This window comes from Podarcis erhardii, assembly GCF_964252035.2.
Source record: "Podarcis erhardii genome assembly, chromosome: 2".
NCBI classification, from domain to species: Eukaryota; Metazoa; Chordata; class Lepidosauria; order Squamata; family Lacertidae; genus Podarcis; species Podarcis erhardii.
The window spans coordinates 71,253,067-71,279,100 of NC_138498.1; the positions used below are offsets into that span (position 1 = coordinate 71,253,067).

At 42.8% G+C, this 26,034-nt stretch overlaps 2 protein-coding genes across 4 annotated transcripts in view; both read right to left on the minus strand.

The window, feature by feature from the left end:
* Positions 1-804: 804 nt before the first annotated feature.
* Positions 805-2,871, minus strand: BRK1 (BRICK1 subunit of SCAR/WAVE actin nucleating complex). Its single transcript, XM_081851360.1, has 3 exons — positions 2,662-2,871; positions 2,437-2,519; positions 805-1,441 (listed from the first exon to the last, which is right to left on the minus strand). Exons 1-3 carry the CDS (start codon positions 2,777-2,779, stop codon positions 1,415-1,417), a joined length of 228 nt encoding a protein of 75 aa, XP_081707486.1. The 5' UTR covers positions 2,780-2,871; the 3' UTR covers positions 805-1,414.
* A 1,252-nt stretch (positions 2,872-4,123) lies between these two features.
* The window catches only part of FANCD2 (FA complementation group D2), a 42,292-nt gene continuing 20,381 nt past the window's right edge, over positions 4,124-26,034 (minus strand). The window contains exons 16-44 of one of the 3 annotated variants that reach the window (XM_081851283.1): positions 25,290-25,424; positions 24,248-24,379; positions 23,882-23,989; positions 22,301-22,410; positions 21,017-21,077; positions 20,105-20,224; positions 19,229-19,302; positions 18,982-19,128; positions 17,759-17,859; positions 16,998-17,113; positions 16,152-16,260; positions 15,802-15,903; positions 14,669-14,781; positions 13,726-13,872; positions 13,375-13,491; positions 12,646-12,774; positions 12,371-12,489; positions 11,883-11,993; positions 11,456-11,583; positions 10,716-10,815; positions 10,259-10,381; positions 9,979-10,072; positions 9,433-9,504; positions 8,973-9,011; positions 8,163-8,237; positions 7,521-7,595; positions 6,025-6,171; positions 5,044-5,115; positions 4,124-4,526 (exon numbers count right to left, since the gene is read on the minus strand). In XM_081851283.1, the coding sequence (XP_081707409.1) occupies positions 4,446-4,526; positions 5,044-5,115; positions 6,025-6,171; positions 7,521-7,595; positions 8,163-8,237; positions 8,973-9,011; positions 9,433-9,504; positions 9,979-10,072; positions 10,259-10,381; positions 10,716-10,815; positions 11,456-11,583; positions 11,883-11,993; positions 12,371-12,489; positions 12,646-12,774; positions 13,375-13,491; positions 13,726-13,872; positions 14,669-14,781; positions 15,802-15,903; positions 16,152-16,260; positions 16,998-17,113; positions 17,759-17,859; positions 18,982-19,128; positions 19,229-19,302; positions 20,105-20,224; positions 21,017-21,077; positions 22,301-22,410; positions 23,882-23,989; positions 24,248-24,379; positions 25,290-25,424 (3,057 nt within the window). In that variant the 3' untranslated portion in view covers positions 4,124-4,445. The remainder of the gene's footprint in view (positions 4,527-5,043; positions 5,116-6,024; positions 6,172-7,520; positions 7,596-8,162; positions 8,238-8,972; positions 9,012-9,432; positions 9,505-9,978; positions 10,073-10,258; positions 10,382-10,715; positions 10,816-11,455; positions 11,584-11,882; positions 11,994-12,370; positions 12,490-12,645; positions 12,775-13,374; positions 13,492-13,725; positions 13,873-14,668; positions 14,782-15,801; positions 15,904-16,151; positions 16,261-16,997; positions 17,114-17,758; positions 17,860-18,981; positions 19,129-19,228; positions 19,303-20,104; positions 20,225-21,016; positions 21,078-22,300; positions 22,411-23,881; positions 23,990-24,247; positions 24,380-25,289; positions 25,425-26,034) is intronic. The other 2 variants (XM_081851282.1, XM_081851281.1) reach the window with 2 other exon arrangements.

Consider the following 26,034-nt stretch of genomic DNA (forward strand, 5'->3'; position numbering starts at 1 on the left):
TCGGGAGACCTGGAGAGGGGCCTTTTCCCTGGTTACACCCAAGAGCTGCTTCATGTTGTACTTAAAACTCCCTTCCTCCTTGCCCACTGGCCATGCTGACTGGGGCTGACGGGAACTGGGAGCCCAAGAATATCTGGAGGGCCACCAGTTCCTCATCCCTGCTCTAGAGGCATGGATAGCTTTGACATTGCTCAGAGTTTGTGGCATGGTGAATAAATGGTGGTTTGCCCCAGCTTTCAGTGCCTATTGTTATTTTAAAATTAACTAATATATAACTTAGGCCAAAATAGGCATCTAAGCAGTATACTATTTATATCTATTTTTTATTATTAGTTGTTCATTTGATTTATTACCCAGTGCTCACCATCAAGTTCACAGCAACTGAGCCGAATTGAACTACCTGGTCCTACTGGTAGTAGCCAGGGTAGATTCTCCCACTAGCACAGTGGGGCTACCCTCTTCTCTCTCTGCATCCCCGCAACACCTCCTCCACATCCACTCAGGTCGGAAGAACCCCCCAGAACAGCACATGGGGGATATTGTTCCACTGGGCGAGCAGAAGTGCTTGAAGTGACAGGTCAATCTCCTAGCACAACACTGAATTCCACAATATTAAAATAAAAATAAATTTACACAAACATTTAAAATGTTTAACTATGGATACACTGGGAAGCTGCAAGTGTCCACCAATATTTTCTGGGACACTCACACTATTCTGGCATTGGATGGGCATTGGAAGGGATACACGGCGGCAGTATCCCTTATGTACACCCATCCCAAACGCTAGCTGCAGACTGACCACACTTGTTAAGCACAGGAGGTTTTATTGTTGAAACACAAATGGAAAAAAGATACCCCAAGTTACATCAGAGAATACAAAATACTTAGAAAACTAAGCCCCCCTCCCTTGGCACATGATAAGTCTCCCCCTGCCCCCCAAAACACACTGCACATTTATTCTGTTGGACAACCGCAGCGAAATGAATCGATACCTTCCAGCAGCGAAAGTCAGCCGCAGGATGCTCTTACTGTGTATATTGAAACTGCCCACTATGCACAGTCCCAACATCCTGCTCTGTTTCAACTGTTAAAAAACAACACCACCATCATTGTGTTCCCAGAAATGAAGATTTGGTTTCATAAAGATTCTGTTAAAGAGAGCTTTGCAAGCGCATAAATCGGCTTGTATAAAAACCACATAATTAAACATGCTCTTGTACAATTTAGCCATTTCAGGTGGAAATCACCCGCACAAAGTCACAGGCTCCAAACGGGGGATGCAGCTTCCCAAGGGGCAGAGACGAGCGTAACTCCCATCCATATTAAGAAATGAAGAAACTTGATGTCTGATCGTCAGCTTTGTAAACAGCTGCACATTTTTTTCCAGGTTGGCTCCCTGCCAGCCTCCGCCACCCTATGTCAGCGTTTCACCTTTTGTTACCTGTCAAAAGAAAGAAGAGAGCTTGCTTGCCTTGCAATGTGGTTTCCTGGGAAGGGAAGGGGGAAGAGGATATTCCTAAGTTTCTTTAGGAAACTTATATGTAGTATTGGTGCAGGAGTATAGATATTATTATTTTTTGTGTGCACACTTGATCACATAACACCTTAAAATCTAAAAATAAAGCAAAAGTAGCTGGGCTGACCCATATGAAACAATCCCAAATCCATGTTAAGTCAATACCTTCACTATGCCAACCAAAATTTCAGAAAATAGCATCAATAATCTACTTCATGCCACTCTGGTAGCACTTTTGTAAATTGTTTTTTTAAAAAAATAACCACGCAATGTATACATGTTATGAAATATATAAATAATACATGTACATTCCCCCAATACGATAACTTAAAATCGAATACAGCGTTAAGTGTAGTGGACTTTTTCTGGGTGGAATGTGTGGGCCAAATATGTGTGATGAAGAAGGCTCCAGGCAACAACAAAAAAGGCTTGCATCACAATGTGTCTGCAGAGGAAAGGCAGAAGCTGACTGGAGGGCTTTTGCATTGCAGGGGGTTGAACTAGATGAGGTGCCTTATCTATGAATCATTCAAGCACACAAGGGCCATAGCTAAGTGGCAGAGGTTCCATGGCAGGCATATCCAGTTAGCACTGCCAAGATCCCTTGACTGAAACCCTGCCCATCAGCACAGGTCATACTAAGCTGGATGGTCCATATCTGACTCAGCCTTTGGCGGCTTCTTACATCCCTGCGCCCAACCTGCTGCCTGAAACTGACCACCTGCTTCCTCTCAGCCTCCAGGGAGGGCAAAAGCAAGCCTGGCTTCCGTGCCTGGAGGAAGCCTGCAAAAGGGAGCAGGGGGTCGGCAGCAGAATCCCCGAAGCCGAGTCGGCCGCGGGTGCAGCCAGCCAGGCAAAGGGGGTCATCGCCTTCCGGGGTTCCCCAACCTAAGGAGCAGCAGCCGCCGCCGCCGCCTTACCCGGGCCTCGATGTATTCGATCCGCCTCTCCAGCGCCGTCAGCTTCTCGTTGAGCGTGGCCAGGCGCGAGCGGCAGGACATGTCTGCAGGCGAAGAAAAGGGAAAGTGAGAGGTGGGCAAGCGGCGCCCCCAGCCAGACACCCCGCGTCCCGTCCCGCTTGGCAGGGATCGCGACCCCCACAGGGAAGGAAGGAAGGAAGAAGGCCAGGGCGGCGGCTTCTGTACCGAAGGAGTTGAGGAAGTCCGCGATCTTCTTGATGGAGCTGGTGATCACCTCGATGTACTCTCGATTGGCCCAGTCCTGGTGGATCTCGCGCTGAACCGGGTCCTCCTGCACCGACATGACCGACAGCTGAGAGCAGACCACCCCCCTCCCCGGAAGCTGCTGCGCTTGCGCACAAGACGCAGCCCGTCTCCCCAGGCTTGCTTTTCCGTGTCTCGCAGGAGCAGGCCCAAGGTTGCAGCACGCGTGCGCCGTGCTTCCCTGGGCCCCGCCCTCCCCAAACCCGCGAGTCTGCGCACTGCGGCAAGTCTGGTATTGCTGAGCAGATGCCGAGACAGAGTTGGCATTTGGGTTTGTTGTGGCTTCAATCTTTTCCTTGTATTTCTCTTTTGAGGCCCAGTAGTGAGGGGCTTTTTTAGATTAAGGAAAGTCAGGTCTACCCTATCTAAAGCCTGCAAGAGGGAGATAGCAAGAGTGGAATTCTTACGCTTATAAATCATGTGAAGTCAATTTCAAACATATTTGTGCTTCTTATGCTTTTAATAAAAGGGCTAAGAACACACTGTTTTGGCTACAATACTTATCTTTCCTGATGTTGTGGTTTACCAGATTTTCTTCTTTTTCATAGCTTTGATGTGTAGCTGCAGAAGCCAATATGGCAGCATTGGGTACTACTTTTACACTCTGAAATTAATGTTTCTCTGGACTTGAAAGCTTGTGACGCAAAAACTCCTTCCTTCATAGCCATTATGAAGGAAGAAACTGCTGTGTCCCTACAATAAAGCATTTAAAACTCTACAAAATCAAGCATTATAGTTAAAGGCCTAAGGGACTTTAAAAAGCAGGACTGCCCAAATTTAAAATGCAAATCCCATACGTTAAGACATATTCAAACCCCAGTTAACACCCATGTAAGATATAAAGTTACAAAAACAAGAGACATATATTTGCTTTCCTTCCCAACTAATTCATGAAATTTGGGGCATGACTGATTCTCTGCTTACTTGCCATTTTCTTACACTCTGGAAAGCTACATGTATTTCATATTAAATAGAGATAACAGCAATACTTGAAAGACTAAAGCTAGCTGGACAATTCAGGACAGCAAAATTTATATTTTTTCAATGTGTAGACATGGACATGATTCCATAACATTCAATTGCCCTATTTAAATGCTTATAGACAATGTCACAGAAGCCTTGAAATGACTTGTGGGTAAGGGACACAAATGCTGAAGGTTAATTAAACCTACAGAAATGTCATTAGTGCCCCTTTAGAACTATAACACTTGCCACAGCATGCAACAGTTAGGATTTCTAATTTATTTAGTAAATTTGTGAATGAAACTCCAAAGATCTTAATACATATTTCTGCATGTAGCACTACAAACAACACAACAGTCTAAAACACTATACAAATGAGCAATGAAATATTTTCATGAGACGAAAGCAACCAAAATGAACATTTTAGTATTTTTTCAAATGTTTAATTAAACATTTCAAATGTTGATTCTTGACTCAAAGGAAAAGTTGTATGTTTTGTTTTTACATATCACGAGTGGAGAATATTTAGGGACAGAGCAAGGCATATGAGAGAGGAAAAGGGAGACAGATTTGGATGCAAGGAGAAAAGTGCTTTGAATTTCAAGGTGCAAATCTTTCTAGAGATCCACATAAGCTCACTGAAGCACAGGTGTTCTGGACACACAATCCATTCAATATTTATTTCCTTTAATTTACTAGTTCCAGTAATTATGCCATGAAGAATTAAGCCAGTATAGCCCATGCTAATCAGAGCTGTCTTCATCACTGTCTTTGATATCCATCCCATCTTCATTCTCTGAATCTTCCCCTTCCTCCTCCTCCTCCTGGGGAAAAAAAATCATGGCACTGATGCACAAGTGATGAAGATTAAGGGATACAGATGTATGTACATTATCTATAAGCATTTTCATTGAGCTAGCCATCACAACCCCAAATATTTATTGGCCTCTAACCACCAGTTTGAACCTTATTAGCATATATGTAAATTTAGGGGTGGGTTTCCCCAATGTGCAAATTGCTGCCTTTCCATGTCCAAGGAAGGAATGGTTCAGAGTGCCATTTCCATCTTAATCTTATCTCATTAGGCTAACCGGATTGTGCCCATTGGTCAGCCTACCCCCCCCCTCGAGCCTACAGACTGCAGCTCATTTTGTGCAAAAGATGTTAGTGAGAAAGACGCAACAGTGGCACAGCTCAGATTACAACAACAGTGAAGACATCTTATCATTGTGTATTTCCTGTACCAGAAACAGAATGATAATCTTGACCCTTCCCCTACTGCAGAATATAATGATTATAAAAACAACAACCACAACCACAATAGTTGCTTTAGAGAATTACCTCTGTGGGAAGCCTGGAAATCTCCTCCTCCATCTTGCTAGCTTGGGATGCCTGTGAAAGAATCTCTTCTCCCTAAAATGGACACAATAAACTTATGTCACTCAAAAATGGAACTCTCCTCTCTCTTGGCTGGCTTTCTGCTACTCTGTGAAGACCTTTTGTTTTAGACATGCATTTGACTCCTGGCATATGACTATTTGGTTTTAAAGCTCTTTTGGTTGCTGTCCCTGCCCCTTTTTAGCTGTTCTTGCATTTGTCACTTACTGTATTTTGAAGAACTAAATAAATAAAATTATAAAATTGTCCAGTAGCACCTTGGAGACCAACTAAGTTTGTTCTGGACAATTTTTTTATTTAATTCGACTGCGTCAGACCAACACAGCTACCTACCTGTATTTTGAAGGTGTGTTATGAGCTGCCTCAAACATTCTACTGGAAGGACAGGGCACAAATACTTTTAATTTAATAAAGGGCTTATTTCTTATTCTATTTCACACAAATACTGTGTGTGTTACTGTTACCCGTATATCATTCCATTGAAGAGGATGAACACACTGTCAGCAAACTGGCTTCCAAAAGCCAGTATGTGAAAATTAATTTCTTTGAGTTCAGAGGCCCTTTCAGATGATCTCCATCGAAATAAATCATTCAACAAGCTAGCAACAACTGGACACCATGAGGCTATCTGCACCATGGATGAGAGAAGAGGAACCCAGATCAATATAACATTGCAGTTGCACGTGGCTCATCTAGTTCCAACAATTTTAACTTTACCATTTCTTCACTGTACAGAGCTTGCTTAGTGTTCACTCAGCTTTCTAAAAAGACATCCGATAACATAAAAGTTATGATCTTCCATGTATTTAAATGTTATTTACTCTGCTAATACTTGAATAATGATGTCCATTCAAATTCCACCAAGCTCAGTCAATGAGCCATTCACAAGAAACCAAGTGGTGCTGTACACATATATATTCTCACCTGCAGATCCCTGTTTTTGAGGACGCCCACCCAGAAAGCTTCCTGACAATGATTGAGAGCCAACATTGCTTTCACTCGGTAAACAAACAGCTCAAGGGATTTCTTCAGTAGCGGTACATGGCTGGTGAGTCCTGTGTCTTGATGAATCTACACATGGAAGAAATGCACAGAAGGAAATTAACAATCCATATCTGCATCTTTTTCTGTATTTAATCAGGATTGTTCAGTTGGTTTGGGATATAGGAAATCTGGCTTCAAACCCTGTTTTATGAATGCACTAAATGGCATTCAGCAAGGTTTTATCTCCCTGCCTCTGCTATGATGGAAATAGCGACCTTCAATATGGTTGTTATAACTAAATAGTATAAAGGTTGTAAAATGTATATTATAAACTTAAGAGTGCTATTGATATTGTAGCTTGTTGCCTTTGGACAAACTTGCTCTTTCTTCTGAAGTCTGTCTTCTACCTCCCCTTCTCTCCCTGTGCTAACCCTAAAAAGACAAGTGTAAGGTCAAGGAATAAGTTTTAGGCAACAGAACTGGCAGTGGGGCATAGGGGAGCAGGAAAGGGTCTGCTGCCATAAATATAACATTCTTAAGTTGATCAGGGTTGAATATTATATTACTACTACTACTACTTGTTTTTATTATTGCTTGTAAGCCGCCCTGAGCCCGGCCTTGGCTGGGGAGGGCGGGGTATAAATAAAAATTATTATTATTATTACTACTACTACTACTACTACTACTACTACTACTACTATTTTACAACAACAACAAACAATATCAGGAGTAGCAAAACAGATGATGACAATTTAGCCTTCCAGAAGAATATACCTGTGGTTGTGATAAAGGTAAACGTAAAGGTACCCCTGCCCGTACGGGCCAGTTGTGTCCGACTCTGGGGTTGTGCGCCCATCTCGCTTAAGAGGCCGGGGGCCAGCGCTGTCCGAAGACACTTCCGGGTCACGTGGCCAGCGTGACAAGCTGCATCTGGCGAGCCAGCGCAGCACACGGAAACGCCGTTTACCTTCCCGCTAGTAAGCAGTCCCTATTTATCTACTTGCACCCGGGGGTGCTTTCGAACTGCTAGGTTGGCAGGCACTGGGACCGAGCAGCGGGAGCGCACCCCGCCGTGGGGATTCGAACCGCTGACCTGACAATCGGCAAGTCCTAGGTGCTGAGGTTTTACCCACAGCGCCACCCGCGTCCCTGTGGTTGTGATATGTCCATAATAGTAAAGGTCAGACTTACAGGCTAATAGCAATTAGCTTATAAAAATGCTAGCCGGACCCTTTTTATTATGCATGGACAGGAATGGATAAAGCAAGAATAGCTGGAGGACAACCTGGAGATTCCCAGCCTCTTACTGGATTTGCAATTCATTACAAATAATCACTGAAATGGGAAGACTGAGCATACTTCGATAGAGAACTTAAAGCAGATTGACCAGATTGTACTACATTAGAAGCCAACACCTTGTTTGTAGCCTTCTTTACCTTGGAATGGCCACATATGTGGTGAAGTTGTCTAGTGCTCAGCTGCAAGGTTTTCAGCAAACTCTGCACATCCTCCTGGAAGGCGGAAGAAAACCATTTACAAACCTGTTCAAAACTGCCACCTATTGGGCTACTTGGAATACTGCATTATCACTGTAACTCAAGGCTCTATTTTCACTCAGTGGGTTATACCGAACCAGTTAGGACGGCTTTGCATATTGCATCACACCAAACTCAGGTTTGCTACCAAGTGTACTGCACATTAAAAAAGGAGTTGCAGTCAGTCTTGGTTCCTGGACAAGTGTACTTGTATGATGCCCATATTTGCCACACGTCCCCTAAACCTCTTTGAGATGTCTATTTAAAAGTAACACACAAAACAGCCCTTATCTGAGTTACTGTCTTACTACTATCCCATGCTCTGGGTCATGGCAGTTTTGCAAGGAAGTGTCACTAAGGCACATAATTTGTTTCACCCACTGTTCAGTTCTCAGATCAACTCAGTTATACCAAACATTTCCTCCCCCATTTTCATTGTATCATTTGCACAGTCACTATATTCCATGCTTAGAAAGAGCAGCCACAAATTGTTCAGTCCATTCCTGTGTCAATCAAAAGACAGCCCTGTTTCCCACATCTTACCCTGTGTTTTTTAAAGCTGCAGTCCAATAGGGGCATGCCAAGCTTCAAGAATGTTTCCACAAAAAGACGCCCATACTGTGCGGAGCAAAGACAAAAAGGCAGAAAATGTGGTAATTGCTTACAAAAATTAGGAGATGCTATTTGAACAAGCCACGAGTTTACATCACAGAGCATGGAACCTTGCATATTTGTTTATTTCCCTTTCCAGCCTAATCAGGGAAGAAGTATTAAAGCATATCCCTGCCATCAATTTACATCATTTTAATTTTTATAGTTTCACCCAAACAATCTCAGGAACTGTTTCATAGGATGTCTGTAGTGCAATGTAGCTATGTAATCAAAAGGTATTTGTGCTCCAAAGTTTCTCTACTGTAGCAGGAATACTTGGGCAGAAGGTACATGTGCCAGTAATTTCAAGTATCAGCATGGTGCTCCCTCATACCTACATCCAAGTTCACATAATAAGCACCTTTCACTGAATGAAGTGCTGTGCTCCCTGCCTTGCAATTATAGCCAGGTGCAGAGTCAAACTGAACCATCAGAGTGGAAGGCTCTTGGAAGTCCTAGATTGCCTGGGTTGTTTTTGGCACTGAGAGACCAGCAACCTTTGGGTGCACTCCATTTTTTCCTCAATTCCTGCTGTTCACTGCAAGATCTCTGTAACTAAGAATTAGCATCTGAGCTTGCTTCCTCCCGCCCTGCTCCCTCCCAGCCCCCTTTTCTTTTGTGTGAGTTTGAAGGCAGGATTGTCTTCTCACGCATTTGTAAGCCCCTGTGGGAGCCACCATTGTCATCAGATCCTCAACTTACCTTCAGGCAAGCACTGAGCACAGGCCTACTGTCAAATACCTGTTTGGAAAGAGTAAAGGATCCAGCAGAAAGAATGATGAGAAGCCAGAATGCTAGTTAAAGCAATTCCTCCCACCTTCCCAAGGAACGTAAAAGTCTGTACAAGGTCCTGAGACAGCTTATTCCAGCTGAACAGCTCTTGTAAGAAATTGCTGTTAGGAAGTTTCTCCTAATGTTTAGCCAAAATCAGCTTCCCTGCAATTTCCACCCATTGATTCTAGTCTGCACTCTGGAACAGCCCCCTGTTTCTGCATGGCAGTCCCTTCAGATGTTTGATGATGGTTATCACATCTTTTTTTTTTTACTCTTCTCCAGGTTAAACATAAAGGCACTCATTTTGACTAAATGGATAAGAATACAGGAATCCTGCATGGTCATATTCCAGCAATGCATGTTCCTTGTTTATGTGAAGGCTGCTCACCTTGACTAAATTAACAAGGATGTGGAAATCCCGGACAGCCAGGTTCCAGCGTAGCAACTTCTCTAGCTGGACCTGTGGAATAACAAGAGTAGAAATATGTTTATTTGGGTATCATCTGGCTGCTGCCAGGAGACATGTTCTTCGAGGTGAGGAAGAGGCAGTGGTGATGAGCAAGTCTGAGGTTCACCTAGGCTTGTTCACACAATGCTAAATCACAGGTTAGTGTTACATCTCAGTTAGGCCACTGTCAGTTATGAAAGACAACACATTTATATGACTGAGGTTCCCTACAATAAACAATACAAGTGACCTCCAGCAGGTACTTTCAAGCAAATTGTGCTTAAATGCCATGGAGTGTGTGTGTGTGTACCTTTACAACTGATTACACGTGCTATTTTACCACTTAGTTATTGTACTTGTGCAAAATTAGCTCTGAGCTTCAGGAATGAAGTACACGGTGAGGCTGAACATGCTCTCACACATTCTGCCAGAGCTATGGTATGCAGACTTCCTGCTAGAAATCTCAGATACCCTATGTCACCCTACCTCACCGGAATCTGATGGTTTTCCAGCAGAAATGCTTTTCACTGAGCTCTCTAGCTGAGCCATCATCACTCGGAAGAAAACTGGAAAGGTTTGCCTGGTGAAAATAGAAAGTTATGCTGAAGTCACACCATTTTGAAATAATACACAGCTTTCTGAGCATTCTTATTCTCTGAAGCATTTACATATTATTTATGCTGTATACATAATATAAGTTTCTCCAATATTTCTTCTTTTTGGAGAACTGTTCATTGGAAAAAATAAATCTCAAGGTCCCCATTACCTGGTCAACGTAGGGTAAGTGGAAGAGTATTCATCTTTAGAAGACTGAATCAGCTGCGGAATCCCGACACTGCAAATGTCTTCTATCGCCTTCAATATATTATCTGTGTGCTCCATATAGATACTGTGTGGAACAATTTTTTTCACAAAAATTACCAGAATTCCATATGGTATCAGAAAGCCTTATAAGGCTTACACTACATTACATTACATTTGGCTTGATGTACTAGAAAGGCATAAAATGTTTTCTTCCCTATTTAATCAATATTCATAATTATAAACATGTAGCGTAGTTACAAATGCAATTTGATTAGAAATTGTGATTTTTAAACAATCTCGGTAGTTGCCAATGAGGCCTGTTTAGTGTCAAATGAAATAAACTGGCTGCTACATCATGATCTTTTTGTGGGAATGAAAGTAGAGAGCATTATGCTTATATCTCAGAAAGCCATCCTTACCAGAACAAAGTATGGAGAGCATCATTAAACTGGGTGCCCTTCTGACGAATTCCACTGGGCTGCAGCCATGATTGGCAGAGAAAATGTTTAGTGATGGAAGCTGTCGAAGAAGAACAAAAGAAGAATGCATGGATTTATTTTATTGTGCAGGGCAGGCAACAGTCTATTGATCCGCTTTCAGTGTCTCAGTCGGGTAGCCAACATGGGGCTATCCTGAGGTTGCTGAACTCCAACTCCCATTAGACCAGCCAAGAAAGCCAATGGTCTGGCATGATGGGAGTTGTAGTCCAGCAACATTTTAGGGGCACCATACTGGCTATCCATGAGCTAGGCAGATAACATGTGTTGAACACCATGTGATTTTGCATCAACTTTTATTTCTTGCCATTTGTGATATCTGTGGGCCCAAGCACCTGTGGTTCTGCAACCGTTGGAGTCATAGTCTCATAATCCTGTAACTATTTTTCAATGATCTCTGTTGGGTTGTCACCTACAAAGCTCCCCCTGTTTTCAGGGAATTTCCAATAAGACATACAAACATTGTATGCATCATCCACTTTGGAATCCTACTTTCCATCTAGGTTAGGTAAGAAACACTAACCATAAATTAAATCCTTTCAACATTTTATTTCTTAAAAGCATAGCATGCCTTCTTCAATGTGCTTGCTGAAACTCTCAAAACTACACATAATTTATACAAATTAAAGCTATGCAATGCAAGGAAACTCTGTACACATTACCTATTTCATTGCTTTTCTGGCTAGTCCCAGATTTTTCAGTAATGACAAGCAGAAGCTGAGTGAGGCTCAGTGCACAGTAAATGTTGGGAATACTGTGCTGGAAGTTCAGTAAGTATTGAAAACTCTGACTGTAGGATACAAAAAAGAAATTATTATTATTATTATTATTATTATTATTATTATTATTATTATTATTCTTAACAACAACATTGCTGGTATATTGGTATAATAAACACATTCTAATATTCAGTTTCGCATGTCCAGTGATGGATCCTATATCCTGTTTCTGAATCTTTACCTTTTAGATCCATATGAAAAACTACCTGGAAGGATCAGGCACTTTGACAAGAGGAAAGGTGGTCTATTCAAAACAGGGCTAAAAAAACACTAAGGGGTGCACCATGAGGGACATGTTCTTTATTTTTACCTGAGCAACTCCTCAAGAGGGAGATCTCTCTCCCCTGGCTTGAGTCTATGTGCTAGGACACGGAGACCAGATTTCAGCAAGCTATGGTTTTCGTGTTGAGAAAATCCACTCCTGAGGAAAGAGAAGACATCAGTCACCTTTTGTGATAATGCCTAGTGTGGGGAAGATAAATGTAAGCATTCTTCAAGCTCTATATGTTTTTCATGCACAGACTGCCAGCCACATGTCATCAGAAATCTTGGGACTCATTTCTACAGCAGAAGACTATCAGCTCTGATTGCACAGTTGGGCACCCTAAAGTTTTGCTTACGTTCTTGTCTTAATCTGACAAAGTAACTGTGACAGGGCTATATGACAATGAGCCTATTGCTGACCTTAGCTAAGGATGGCTTGTTTGATGGGAGTCCCAGCCAAGAAGAAAAACAAGAGCCCTAAAATAAGAGTGATGGTTCATCCTCACTGTCATATTTGCACTTCCGCACACTCACCAAGCAAACAGAAGGTGAAAGACTTGCAATAATCGCTGATAACAGGATGACATGAGGTGGTGTTCTTGAATGTTGACCCTTGGCCCATCGATCACACCATGGTTCTCTGCAATCAGTGCCTTAATTGAAGAACAAACTATTAAGTAAAAAGCTGCCATTTGCTTGCTTAAATTGTGATCCACCTACTTTACAAAACACTCATGATGGAAACAAACCCCATACCTGATAAAACACACATTGTATGTTGATGTAGCCTAAACAATTTACTTTCTAACCTGGAAGTAGTTGTGCATATTTTCCATGTGATTACACAGTGGCTTCAAGAGTTCAACAGCATATTCAATCACTTCTTGAGATGATCTTTGACAAAGATGTGAAAATCCAACATTTCTATTTCCTTTTCCCTGTAGAAAATCCAAGGTTTTTAAAGTTTTATGCAGTGATCAGACCTTAGTATAGGTGAAAGGGATTTTACCAATGAATGCTCAGCAAACATGAAATTGTCTCCAGTATAGAATAAAGTGCATAGCTGGTACCAGCGTTAAGCTGGGCACATAACTCAGTCACCTTTTGAAGAGCACAAACTTGGAAAAATGTGGCTTGGACTTTCTCCCTCCCCAGCTTCCTACTTTGATCAAATCATGGTTTACTAAATCAGGTTTAACAGCAAACTAAGATTTGATCAAACCAGGAAGTATACAAGAGTGAATCAGAATGCACAAGGGACAAAGAGAGTGCATTACTTAGGCTAGTTTCTACACACTCATCACATCCTTCTCTGCCCTCCACCCAGACAAGCAAGAAGCACTATCAGAATTCAAGGACACATTTCAACTGGGCAAAAAAAAACCTCAAGAAGGTTGAAAAGCAGAGCTGATGACAACTGTGGTTTGGGAGGATGCATGCCCTGGGGAGAGTCCTGCAGGCTAGAGAGGCCTGGGGAGCTGCATTTTGTCCCCAACATAAGAAACACAATACCTTCTTACTATCTCTTTTGTACATACCTTAAAAAAGGGGGCTCTCTTTGCAGCAACTGGAATCAGCATGTGTTCCAACTTACGACTCAGATCATCCAAAAGGAACAGAAGCTGTGTGGGCCCAATCTGCACCACTTCATGGGTCTAAAAATTTAAGGGAAGAATATGACACAATTAAGTCAAATGCTCATATGGTGCCTATAAATGAAGTATTCTGGGATCTTCAGGCACTTAAATATAGCACTACATAAAAATGCTAGTTCAGGAGATATCAGAGTAGGATGGGACAAGTGTGTGTGTTGCTGCTGTGTATTATCACCACAACAGGTGAGAGTAAGTACACTGAAGTTTATGCCATGGTTCTTTAAATTTACGTGCCTTTGTGTGCATCTCCGTATCCAGAGCAGATTTGGTCAGCAGGCCACTGTGAATAATGCTAAAAACCTCTAAGTCTAGTTCACGGAAATACGCACTATAACTCTGCAGTGGTACCAAAGGAGTCTCTGGTTCTTTTTCTGTGGAGTCCTGAAAAGAAGAACAAGAACAAGAACTCTTTGCACAGGACACATCTCTGGGAACTGACTGAGTGCCAGTCAACTGCAAAAGTAACTCTGCATTTGGCCAGCATTGGTTCTCAATGGCATTTGATAAGATGAAATATACAGATACAGATACAGACTGTGCAAATTCCTCTTTCAACAGTATAGAATCATAGAAATGTAAGGCATCTCAAAGGTATCTTTGCCCAACCCTCTGCTGATGCAAGAAATGCTGCTGCTATAGGATCCCTGACAGGTAGATAGCCATCCAAGTCTGTGCTTAAAAAAAGCTATAGGATAATAGAATTGGAAGAGCATCACAGAATGGGAAGATAGAAGCACTGCCAAACAATATGGAAATGACTGCACATTCAGATTATGGTGCTTCTTCATTAATGTCTGGTCTTAGATTTTCACTAAGGGGGCATGTATTTGTATATGCTGCCAGTGTACTGCACATCCAGAAGGAAAGAATATAAGAAAAATAAAAAATCATGGGTACACTGATTGAAGACTTGAAAAATCCAAGGCACCCTAAGAATCTGAAATGCATTTTTGCTGGCCCCAACCCCTTAAGCCACTGAGTGGATACCAATTACCCTGGCATGCTTGCACCAATGCTGCTTTTTTATCATGTGGTTTATCAGATTTTTCATGAGAGGATGTTCATAATCAGGGAGAGAATAAAGCTCAAATTTCTAGGAAAAAACCCACAGCACCCCAGTCTGCTCTTTTTAGTTTCCTTTTGTATACTCCTCAAAAGAACTTGGGCTATATAGAACCTTCTCTGGTTGGCTGATCTCAGCTTCAGGCTGATTTGCTTCTGTGTTCTCATCCAGTTGTGAGTTGTCTGCAGAACCGTTTTTGCCATTATCAGATTTGGGGGTTTTTTGCCCTGAAAAACAAGGGTGCATTTCACAAACAGAGAGAAAGGGGGCAAGATGTGTTGAGATGAGCATCTTCGGATGCAGCAGATCCCCAGCTAAGCTGGGAAGTTCCTGACACAGCTAAGTCCCCACCCTTGGGCTCAGATGGAGCTATGCAAATTCCTGCAGCAGCCAAAGCTGCTGCAAGCCCAGAATAAGGGGTGTTACAGGACAGGAGGGAGGGAGACATAATGTGCATCCCAAGCCCCATCAGATCAGTCATGTGACCCTAGGAGCCCTGCGTCAGTTAAGCTAGCAAAAAGGATGGCCTAATGAAAACACAGAAGTCAACGAAGAGGACCTGATCCTCAAGTAATTGGGCCCAGCAGCACCTGGTCCCAACTGAGGCCACTCCCAAATGGGACTTCTGGACCCAGTGGATCTACAGCACCTGCAGGATTCAAATTGTGCACTTCTTGACATCTGTGGTGTGCTATGCTGTCTCACAGGCTCCCTGCATAGGGACTTTGCATTCAGGAGTGGGGCTGGGGGCACTTGGAGAAAGACACTATGCACTTGAGGAACACACACCACAAACACTGGGCACCTTCAAAACAAAGGCTGCCCCTCAGACATGGAGAACAATCAATACCTTCATGCTAACACCTTTCTTCCTATCTTCACTCTCCAAAGGAATGCCACTAGCGCAGCAGTGACTGCTGCCGTACTACTACTCACAAGAAGGAGCAGCCATAGAGACAGATAACTGGGTAAGCCTGGAAGAGGGGAGCCCTTCTCAGTGTGGAGGCCTTGCAGCAGCCACAAAATCCCTTCCTCCCGGTCAACCCAGCCCCTCTGATATTCCTGCAGCACCATGGTATACTGAACAAAGACACAATTATACTTTAAGCTTGAGGTGCTGCGCTATACAGTCTTATTATTGCGTTACCTCTTCTTCATTTCTGGACTTATTTGCAAAAAAAGTTTATAGTCTTGATTATATCCTTCCATGAATTTTTATTTTAAAAATAAAGTTTAGCATATGTTACCTTTGCTCTTCTTTTTGGTGGCACCAATGGTATTAATGACAGGTACTCCTTCTGAGGTTTCAGAATCAAAATTTGCAAGAGGGGGAACATATCCAGGGCTTGCTGAGAAACAAAAGGAGAAGCATTACATTACATTAAGGCAGACTTCATACATTACAAAGTTTCTACATGAATTGTATTTCCATGTGGCAATGAGAAATATACAGGTAGCTCTAACTGTGCAGCAATCCTACACATGCAGAAAAACCACAGTCAACCTGTTTGCCGGCCCATCTACTTGTAGACATATGCAGATACTGGATATTCTCTTTCCCCCATGCCCTTTAACCCTGCATTTTGTTCTTGCTCACCTGCCAAGCATTTTTCCAGTAGACACTGTAGCTCCGTAATGTTCTGTAACCGAGTCAAAACTTTCCCCTTTATCTCGGGGTCATCTTGTTGACAGAAGGCATTCACCACCTTGAAAGGCAAAGCAAAATTGTGAAACTGAGAAAGGGACATCTCCTTTCCTAGCTACCTCTGCTAATCTAAGGTGGCTGCTAAACCTTTTATCGAATCTGATACTTCCAGAGCACACTGGAGAGACATCTTAATACACTCCACAATAAGGATTGTGAACTTCAGCCTTTGTCCAATTCCACATACATCACCTGTTATAAATAAGTTGCTGACTTGGAGCATAAAATGTCAGCCAAACAACATGGCGAAGTGCATCTGCAAATTTCATCCCCTTGACCAGGAACCCACAGCTTTAAAGATGCAGATATGTTTTTTGAAATTGCTGTACTATACTGCATGACACAGTGCTCTGACATCTTGGGGCAGACACTCTTTTCAAAAGTAATGTGACAAACAAAGAAAGCAATTAAAAAAAAAAGAATCCTGGAGGCTCCTTTGTACACTTATTTTTCCAGTTACAAATATTATCTGTATTATAAAAAGTGTGTACTTCTGAAGGCATGTATTTTTTTACATGTACCAATCAGGAAGCGTGCACTTCTTCACTCCCAAACACAAAAATAATATTTATGTCATGAAAATATGAATCCATTTAGACATACACAGAACCCAGTTTAGGAAAGCTTCCCTTTACGTTTTTGGGGAGATGGTACTTGTCATATCAGACAGACATCTGGCGTATTAGCCAGAATTTGAAGGAGTAGGAAATTAACTATTTCTTGCATAGTACTGCTCACCTCACGGAACCAGTTGAGGGCATGAAATAGAAGAGAACAGAGGAATTCACGCTCTTGCTTCGATAAGGAATCTAACTTTCCTACCACGTCCAAGTTGGTCAGATACAAAGGACACCCTGTAACAAACATGGCAAAACCCCAGGGCTTAAGTTAACTTAAGTTCAACATAATCAAAGCACCCACCCACTGCCACCTTCACAATCCATCCCTCTTAGCTGTTGCATTTGTATATAGTAGCTAGCACCTTATCCTTCCCAGAGTACCACAGAACTAAGTTCAGCTGGCCTGAGAGGTAATGGCACACGACCAGTGATTCCTAGTACAGTGGTACCTCGGGTTACATACGCTTCAGGTTACAGACCCCGCTAACCCAGAAATAGTACCTCAGGTGCTTTGCTTCAGGATGAGAACAGAAATCGTGCTCCGGCGGCACGGTGGCAGCAGGAGGCCCCATTAGCTAAAGTGGTGCTTCAGGTTAAGAACAGTTTCAGGTTAAGAACGGACCTCCAGAATGAATTAAGTACTTAACCCGAGGTACCACTGCAATTCAGTCTATTATGGGGGAATGAACAGTATAACTTAAGAGACAACAAATTAGAAGATAAGATGTTTTGCTCACAACCCAGCTCTGAACATCCCAAGCCCTCAAAGAGATTACAGGACAGATTAGGTCAGGCAGAGCCAACTATCTTCTGCTGTAGTCCATGGACTAAAGCAATAAATGCCATTCATTCACAGAGATAACTGTCCATAACCTGTACCTAATAGGGCATCAACATCATCCAAGCTCCCTTTATTCAGTTCTGCCATGCAGAGTCTCAGCAGCCGGAAGAATGGTGACAAACACAGAGGAGACACTACCCTGGGGAGAGAAAGGAGAGAAGAAATGAAAAATGTCCTAGTCCAGTTTTCAGTATTTCCAGACATGGCTTGGAAAGACCATGAGCCCTAGATCAGGAGTAGCTAACTTCAGCCTTTCCAGACATTGATGGACTCCAAATTTCATCAGCTCCACTCAGCATGGCCAACGATCTGGGATGATAGGAACTGGAGTCCAACAACTATGTTGGCTGCCCTGGACTAAATCTATATAGGACCGATAAATGACCACCAAGTTATCTCACACCACTTAATACTTTAAAAAACCAACAGTAGTTTCCTTGGGGGATTTCTTTAATAGGCATATTCATTGTGTTTATGTATGGAGGGCCACAGGTTACCCACCCCAACCCTAGACAATACTATGCTAGGTGGATAAATAATTTGGACTTTGCTTAAGGCAGCTTTATGTGTTCTTAATATATTATTCAGACAGTGTAAAACTTAGCAAATTTTTAAAAGTATATTTAAATTTGCCTGCATCTTTCTTGTTGTATAAGAAGAAGAAGAGTTTGGATTTGATATCCCGCTTTATCACTACCCAAAGGAGTCTCAAAACGGCTAACATTCTCCTTTCCCTTCCTCCCCCACAACAAATACTCTGTGAGGTGAGTGGGGCTGAGAGACTTCAGAGAAGTGTGACTGGCCCAAAGTCACCCAGCAGCTGCAGGTGGAGGAGCAGAGGAGCGGAGACGCAAACCCGGTTCCCCAGATTACGAGTCTACTGCTCTTAACCTTTAAATTGCCTCCTCTCATGAAAATGGAATCTTTGTTCCCATATGCAATGCCTAGGGGAAAAAATTGGGAAACGCAGATGCACTACTAAGCAAACTGGAGAGATAGGGACCATGAGCTGTGGCAAGGCAATGAGATGTGTTTTGAAAAGGAACACTGAGTCTGCTGCTCTTTCCCCTTGTTTTTACATTTATCAGAAATGCCTGCATGTTTTCTTCATAACCATCCTGACTAATTCTTTCTGAAAGAACAAAACAACTATTTCCATGATTCCATTTAAATTTTAAAAAGTATGCATTAGCAGTCACATTCTGCCTTGGCCAAGGCTGTTATCTATTCATCTCAATAAGAACAGAGAAGCACCACTGACCTTTTGTCATGGCTCTTAGCTGCTACTTCATCTACATTCTTGCTCAAATAGCTCTGGGACAGCAGAGGCAACAAGTTAATAGCAATTATTCCCTCACTTTTGTCATCTTCCAAGCTATACAGGGACTTCACCGGGAGCAGGAAAGCACTGCAGAGGAATCAGATATCAATTGATGGCCAATGCTACAATAACTCATTGAATTTTTTGTACTGAAGGCGGTAAATGGTGTTTTTCCCCCCTGAAATACCTGTCCTCTATAGGGAGAAGATCTGTCACAAAATCTCTCTCAAAGTCCTTCTCCACACTGTTCTCAATCCACTCCTGAAAGAATGACAGTTCCACAGGGAAAATTCATTTTAAAGAATTATGTTGAAGAAGGGCGACGGTGCAGGCTAAAGGAGGAAGTGAAGCATGCAAACTAGCTAAAGCAACTCCTCCTTTATCCCCCACTACTTTTCCTTTGACTGCTTCCACTGAGAAAACCCCTTTACCCTCATAGACTTTAACTAGCCTAATCTACTCCCAATACTGGTTCAAGTTGTATGGCACTTAGGTGTGGTGCCAAAACCTTATTTTCCCTCCAAAAACAAGATATTATTTTATTTAAGGATTTAGTAAAGCAATAAGTTAAACTTTCTTTGAGGAAAAAAGATTTGAGGGTGTAGAAGTCAGAAACAAACTATGGCTTACCACAAACATGCAGCATGCTGGTGCATGTTATTCAAATTGCATCCACCCTGCTTCTTCCATTGCCAAAAGCCAGGTTAAAACCAACCACAGTGCTGGCAGAGTGTTACGTGTGAACCAGCGCTCATGGTTTGTTTCTTCCATATAAACCAAGAGCATGAAGTAAAAAACAAACCTTCAACTCATGGCTTATAGAGAGAGAAACAAACCATGAACAATGGTTTGCATGTGATGCTAAGGAAGCGTTGTGGTTGGTTTCCTCTCAGCTTGGTAAAGGGAGCAGGAGGAGCAACTGGAGCAATGTGCATGTGCTCAATTGCTTCAGATTAAGGTTTACCATGATTTACCAGACTACTGTTTCAGCTAATATTATCCCAGCTACGGCTATACAATGTCTGTAACTGAATGGATGCAGACCAATAGCTCTATGACCTACTAGGATCTGAGAATCCAAATTCCCTTTTTGAATCAAGTTGGCAAGTTCATCGTAATAGAGAGCCAAGGCCTGGGGGACCTGTCCACAGCAGGAGCAAACCAGCTCTAGTAAAGATATAATCTGTAGAAAAAGAAGAAGCAGAGTAGTTACTGGAGGATGATATGGTTTCCGCTTTTCAATGTTCGCACATAGTCCACAAACCCCCAAGTGGCTTTAGAGGTTACCAGAAATGTCATTAGCCAAATGAATGTCACTCTGGCATTTGGTCAACGGCTCTTCTCATAATTGTGATAGGATAATTGTACAGGCAACTTGTGATGGTTCTACAAGTGCAGGCAGCCTGTGCACATTCCCCTGTTAACATTATAAGGAACACCAGCAGCCAAATGTTAAGTAATATCTGACACCTATCTCTGAAATGCATTCTGTGTGCACAAATCTACACTGACACCTTGTCTTACTGACATTGACATCCTGCTCCTCCCATAACTCCCACTCATGCATTCTCAGATTAATTCTTCCAAGCTTATTTTTCTAACCTCTTTACCGGGCCTCACCTCACATAATGCTAAACCATGGTTTCTAGCATTATGAGCAAAGGCTCTGACAAGTATTGGGCTTGCATATTCTCTCCTCCCACCTCCTCTTTAGCGCATAAGAGAAGGAGATAGTTTAAAATGAAAAGCAGAAACTTTCTAACGACTTCCCCCCCATGTTAAAATTGGGGAGGATTCCGGTCAGTTTAAATTCTAAGTTAATAAATAAGTAAGCATCATGTTAATCTGAATATCTCCCCAAGCTTTATACTGACTGATCTTCCCATTCAGCTCTGCTGCAATTTTTCAAAGAACACATCTCTTCCCCACATACTACCTATTCCCAGAGCGGTCCTGCAAATATCCAAATACTTGCCTGTCTACATTGCTCCTTGCTCAGCTGTGCCCGTTCCAATAGCTGTCCATTTTCTTTACTCCTGAAATCATATTTTAGAGTAATTATTTTTAACTGATGTAGTTGGGCGCTCGGATATACATTTCTGAGCCACAGAAATGGAACTAAGGCTGCTTCAAAGACCATAAATTCATTACATTCTTTACATCTCATTGATCATCATTCACTGTCCAATTAATCATCACAATGATATAACTGTCACAGACCCATATGGGTAGGGAGGTGGCTTCAAATGCCATAAATGCTCACATATCCTCTGAAGGCTTTCTTCCTGCTTTGCATTATTCTCCAAAACAAATGAACCCCAAATACCATTGCCTAATGAACTGAAATCCAGTGAGAATTGTGTCTCTTCACAAGAACACTATTATTTTATTTTATAGCTTCTGTTGTGTTTTTGATCATGCAGCACTTCATATCAAAGAATTAAAACAATACCATGGAGGGATCCCCTCATAATTTGCAGAATGCATTTTGATAACATTCATTTCAAAAGCCCAGAAACACAGAATTCTACCTCACCTTTAACAAGGCATCAATAAATCATATGCAAATATATTGCAGATCATTAGGCTCTACAACATTTTGCCAGACATTTGAAAAGCGGTGTGCCCCTCATCTCTACTGCACTATTTGTATACGTTGTGTGTACACAGGGAACACAGTTAGAAATCCTGCTGCTCACTTTTTCTAAGGCTCCGCTTTCTTTTTCCCCATAGACCACTTAAAAATTGCTGAGGGTCCTGGTGGACCAATTAAGATTTTTTGCTGCTTGTTGTAGCAACTGTAATGCACTGTGCTAGACGCTGTACAATTTTAAACTGTATTTTTATTGCGTCCTTCAGTTCTTATATAATTGTATTTTATTGTATAACAATCTGAATTCCAGAGACTTCAAACTGTAATATAGTAAAATACAAGAAATAAAAGAATCAATAAAAATAAAATTAAAGATCACCATATTTAACACAATGGATAAGCTGCCTCCTGTCTTCAGCCACAAATCCACCTGAATGAAGTTTGCCCATGGACGACAGTTTGGAAACCCCTGTTCTAAGGCATACTGTTGGTATCAGCCTTAATGGAGCTCTTTCGGACAACCTATATATTTGGAAATTGATTTTTAAAAATTGCTACATTCTCTTGGATTTTTCATGGTGCAGTTTTCAAGAGACACCCTCGGTTGCCATCTGTATCTAGAAAAGAGTTAAATGACAGTGTGCAAATTCTTCTCCATTTCCTCACCTCTTTGCTGCCATGCTTCCCACCATGGTAACTGCACCAATAATACCAATGCGCTTATACTTTGGAATAGTGCTGGAGAGTTGCTTCCTGATCACCATATGCATGTCATCCTGCATGAAAAGAGAGGAACCAGAATGTCAGAAATAACGACGCCTCATCCAGATGCACTCACAGTAAATCTCATGCCACTGAATTATGCATGAAATCTCTAACACCTGAAAGGGTAGAAGTACAGTGGTGCCCCGCAAGACAAACGCCTCGCAAGACGGAAAACCCGCTAGACGAAAGGGTTTTCCGTTTTGGAGGCGCTTCGCAAAACGAATTTCCCTATCGGCTTGCTTCGCAAGACGAAAGCCCATAGGGAAATCTCCAGGACAGCGGGGAAGCGCAGCGCGTCTTCCCCACTGTCCTCGGACCTCCTCCGAAGGCTGGCGGTGGGGCGGAGAGACCTCCTCCCCCCGCCAGCCTTCGGAAGGCTGCTAAGAAGGCAAGCGGTGGGGCGGAGAGACCTCCTCCCGCCACCAGCCTTCGGAAGGCTGCTCCGAAGGCTGGCGGTGGGGCGGAGAGAACTTCTCCCCGTGCCAGCCTTCGGATGGCTGTCCTGAAGACTTGCGGTGGGAGGAGGGTTTTCCTTCCCACCGCCAACTTTCAGAATGCTGTTCTGAATGTTGGCGTGGGGAGGAAAAACCCTCCTCCCACCGCAAGCCCCGGGAACAGAGGAGAAGCGCTGCGCGCCTTCCCCTCTGTTCCCGTACCTGTCCTGAAGGCTTGCGGTGGGGAGAAAAGCCCTTCTCCGCACCGCCAGCCTGGCAAGCGGTCTCCATAGGAACGCATTAATTGATTTTCAATGCATTCCTATGGGAAACCGTGCTTCGCAAGACGAAAAACTCGCAAGAAGAAAAAACTTGCGGAACGAATTAATTTCGTCTTGCGAGGCACCACTGTAGTATATGTGCTGGAATTCAGTTTAGTAAGTCTGAGAAGTGGATAAATGTTTTCTCTCTAAGGTAGGAGGTATCAGCAAGGTTCAGCAAATTTTGAACATTCACTGTTAACACACACACACACACACACACACACACACACACACACACACTGGCATCTAGATATTTGCGATTAGGTCATAAGAACATCCCTGCTGGATCAGACCAAAAGCCCATTTAGTCCATCATCCTGTTCTCACAGTGGCCAACTAGATGTGTATGGGAGCCCAGAATCAGGACATGAGTGCAATAGCAACGCTCCCCACTTGTATTCCTCAGCAACTGGTACTCAAAGGAATTCCATCTTGGAGGTAGTACTGTATTGGCCCAAATATAAGCTGCACTTTTTTTCCAAATTCTGACTGTGAGAAGTTAAAGTGCGGCTTATATTTGGAGCCGAGTGCTGGCACCGGCTTGGGGAGTGGGGCGCTGAGCACCGGCCACCCCCTGTTCAGGGTGTTAGTGCTGGGAGGTGGGCCGCCCCTGCAAATAAACCTTGAATTTTAAAGGTGCGTCTTATTTGCAGGTGCAGCGTATAGTCAGGCCAATATGGTGCATAGCCATCAGGATCTACAGAACTCAGTATGTTTCTACTCACCTGAATGTGATTGCTTTTGTGCCCCTGGCTGAATGCCAGCATGCTAAGAATCTGGAATAGCTTCCGGATTTGTTGTGGACTTAGATTATCCATATAATCTAAAATGCTCTGAAAAGGAGAGATCAGAGTCAGGCCAAGTACTCCATATCTTCATGATAAATTCTGATAACAGAATGTGCAGTACAGCAAAAAGTATACTGTTAACACCTGGACTGACTTCCTCTGTGTCACAAAAAGTGGACCATTAACCAAATTGTGGTGGACCATCTAGCACTAGCCGATTGCTCAGACTCTTCCAAAGAAGAATGGTTAGTTGTTAAGCTGTTAGTACCAAAGTGAGAGCTCCCAGCTTTGTATCATACTTGCCTTCAGAAAGACTGCATAAGGAACTATGGATGAAGTGTGAAGAGACACCAGGTCAATGAGCATATCCAGAGAGACATCAACTGCAATATTATTGCCACCACATGCATGAGTTACCAAGGCACCCACAATCTCCTGCAGGAACAAACACAAGGCAAAATGAAAAGCATGCAGTCCAGCTTTGGGCAGAATGGCCCTGACCTGGTATAAGAGAGGCTAGAGATGCTGCCTACTTCCAGAGGCATCCCATCCTGTTTTGCCACCTGAGTCCAAGGCCTCCTTTAGCTGGGTCACACAGCAGTGCCCACAAAGTGAAGGGCACAAGATGTCTCAAGATATTGGTGAGATCTTGCTGGAAGTTGCCACTTTTCCAGCAGTCATGGGGACACTGCCTCCTGGGATTCTGCCGCCTGAGGTGGCTGCCTCAGCGCCTCTCATAGGTGGGCCGGCCCTGACTTCTTTGCCTGTATATTCCTGTTCAGCTTTCCCCTTTTGGTTAACATAGTTTGCACCCACATAAGCTGGACTGTAGAGAATGACAAGAAACTCTACATAAACCAGAGCAAAACACAGAACAGAGATGTGCTTATCAAACTAATCACAGCAGGCATCTTGATGTAGCAAAAGGAAAATAAAAAGAAGTGCATTATCAGCAGCATTTCATTCAGAATTAGATCATTGTGAACTTACCGTTTAAACTTGTACACTGCCTTGACGTGGATTGTAATTGGTGATTTATAAATGTTTCACACATTTAAAAAGTAATTAGCATATTTCCCACCCACCAGAACATGGCCCAGCCCTGGTAGCTGCAGGGTGGCTAATAGTGCTGTGGCCAGAAAGGGCCTTTGGCCAGTGCCCTATCTCACCTATCACTGGCACAGGCCTGGCTACAAAACAGGAAACTTGATGCAAACTGGTTGTCTTCTATGATCCATGGCATTCTGCCCCCCACTACATTAGAAGCAGAAGCTGTCAATTGCTACAAGGCAACAACACACACACGCTTCACCAAACAGAGAATGGAACTAATGTGTCACTATACCTGCTGGCAATAAGAGTCAAAGACTGTGAATGCTTGCTTGTACATACAGCAGCCAAAAGAGACAATGCAGGGATCTGCCGAGTGTACAAAGATCTCAGCCAGTGACAGGACAGCTGGAAAGAGGTCTCTCATAACCTGGATAAAGACAGAAAAAAGGGAGATTCTAATACATACCTCTACTATATTTCCAATTGTCTATATTACTCCAAGTTAAGGGGTTTTTTATATTTTACTCTCCTGAAAAGATTGGCAACGATTACAGGAAACACTTCAACATCTCACAAAGATGAGCTAACAAAATACTGGAGCAATTCATACAGATTTGCCAGACAGACTGACATTTCTAAAATTACATTGTAAATCGATAAGACAATGAGGCAAGCAATAAGGAGGCTTCTGAGGGATAGAAGCCACCAACGCTGTCTAGTTCTGCCAGAAGGACGTTTTTACTCCAGCCGGCTTTAGGAAGCGTACATATGAGGATGTCTCCTGTTGACAGTTTCCAGACGTAAAGAAGCACATGTTCTTTGTAGGAGCCAGTAACACCCTGAATCCTAGAGCCAGTTCACACATACAAGTCTTGTTATCTTCAGAATAAATCAGGCAGCATGTGGAGGCAGCCAGCAGCCATTTCTGCAGTTGAAACCACCATGATTGCAAGAAAAGCTGTAACCATCTCTGCCTGTTTTACTTTAATGTCTCTCCATGCAGATCTGTACCTGTGTACACAGCCATGTGGATAAAA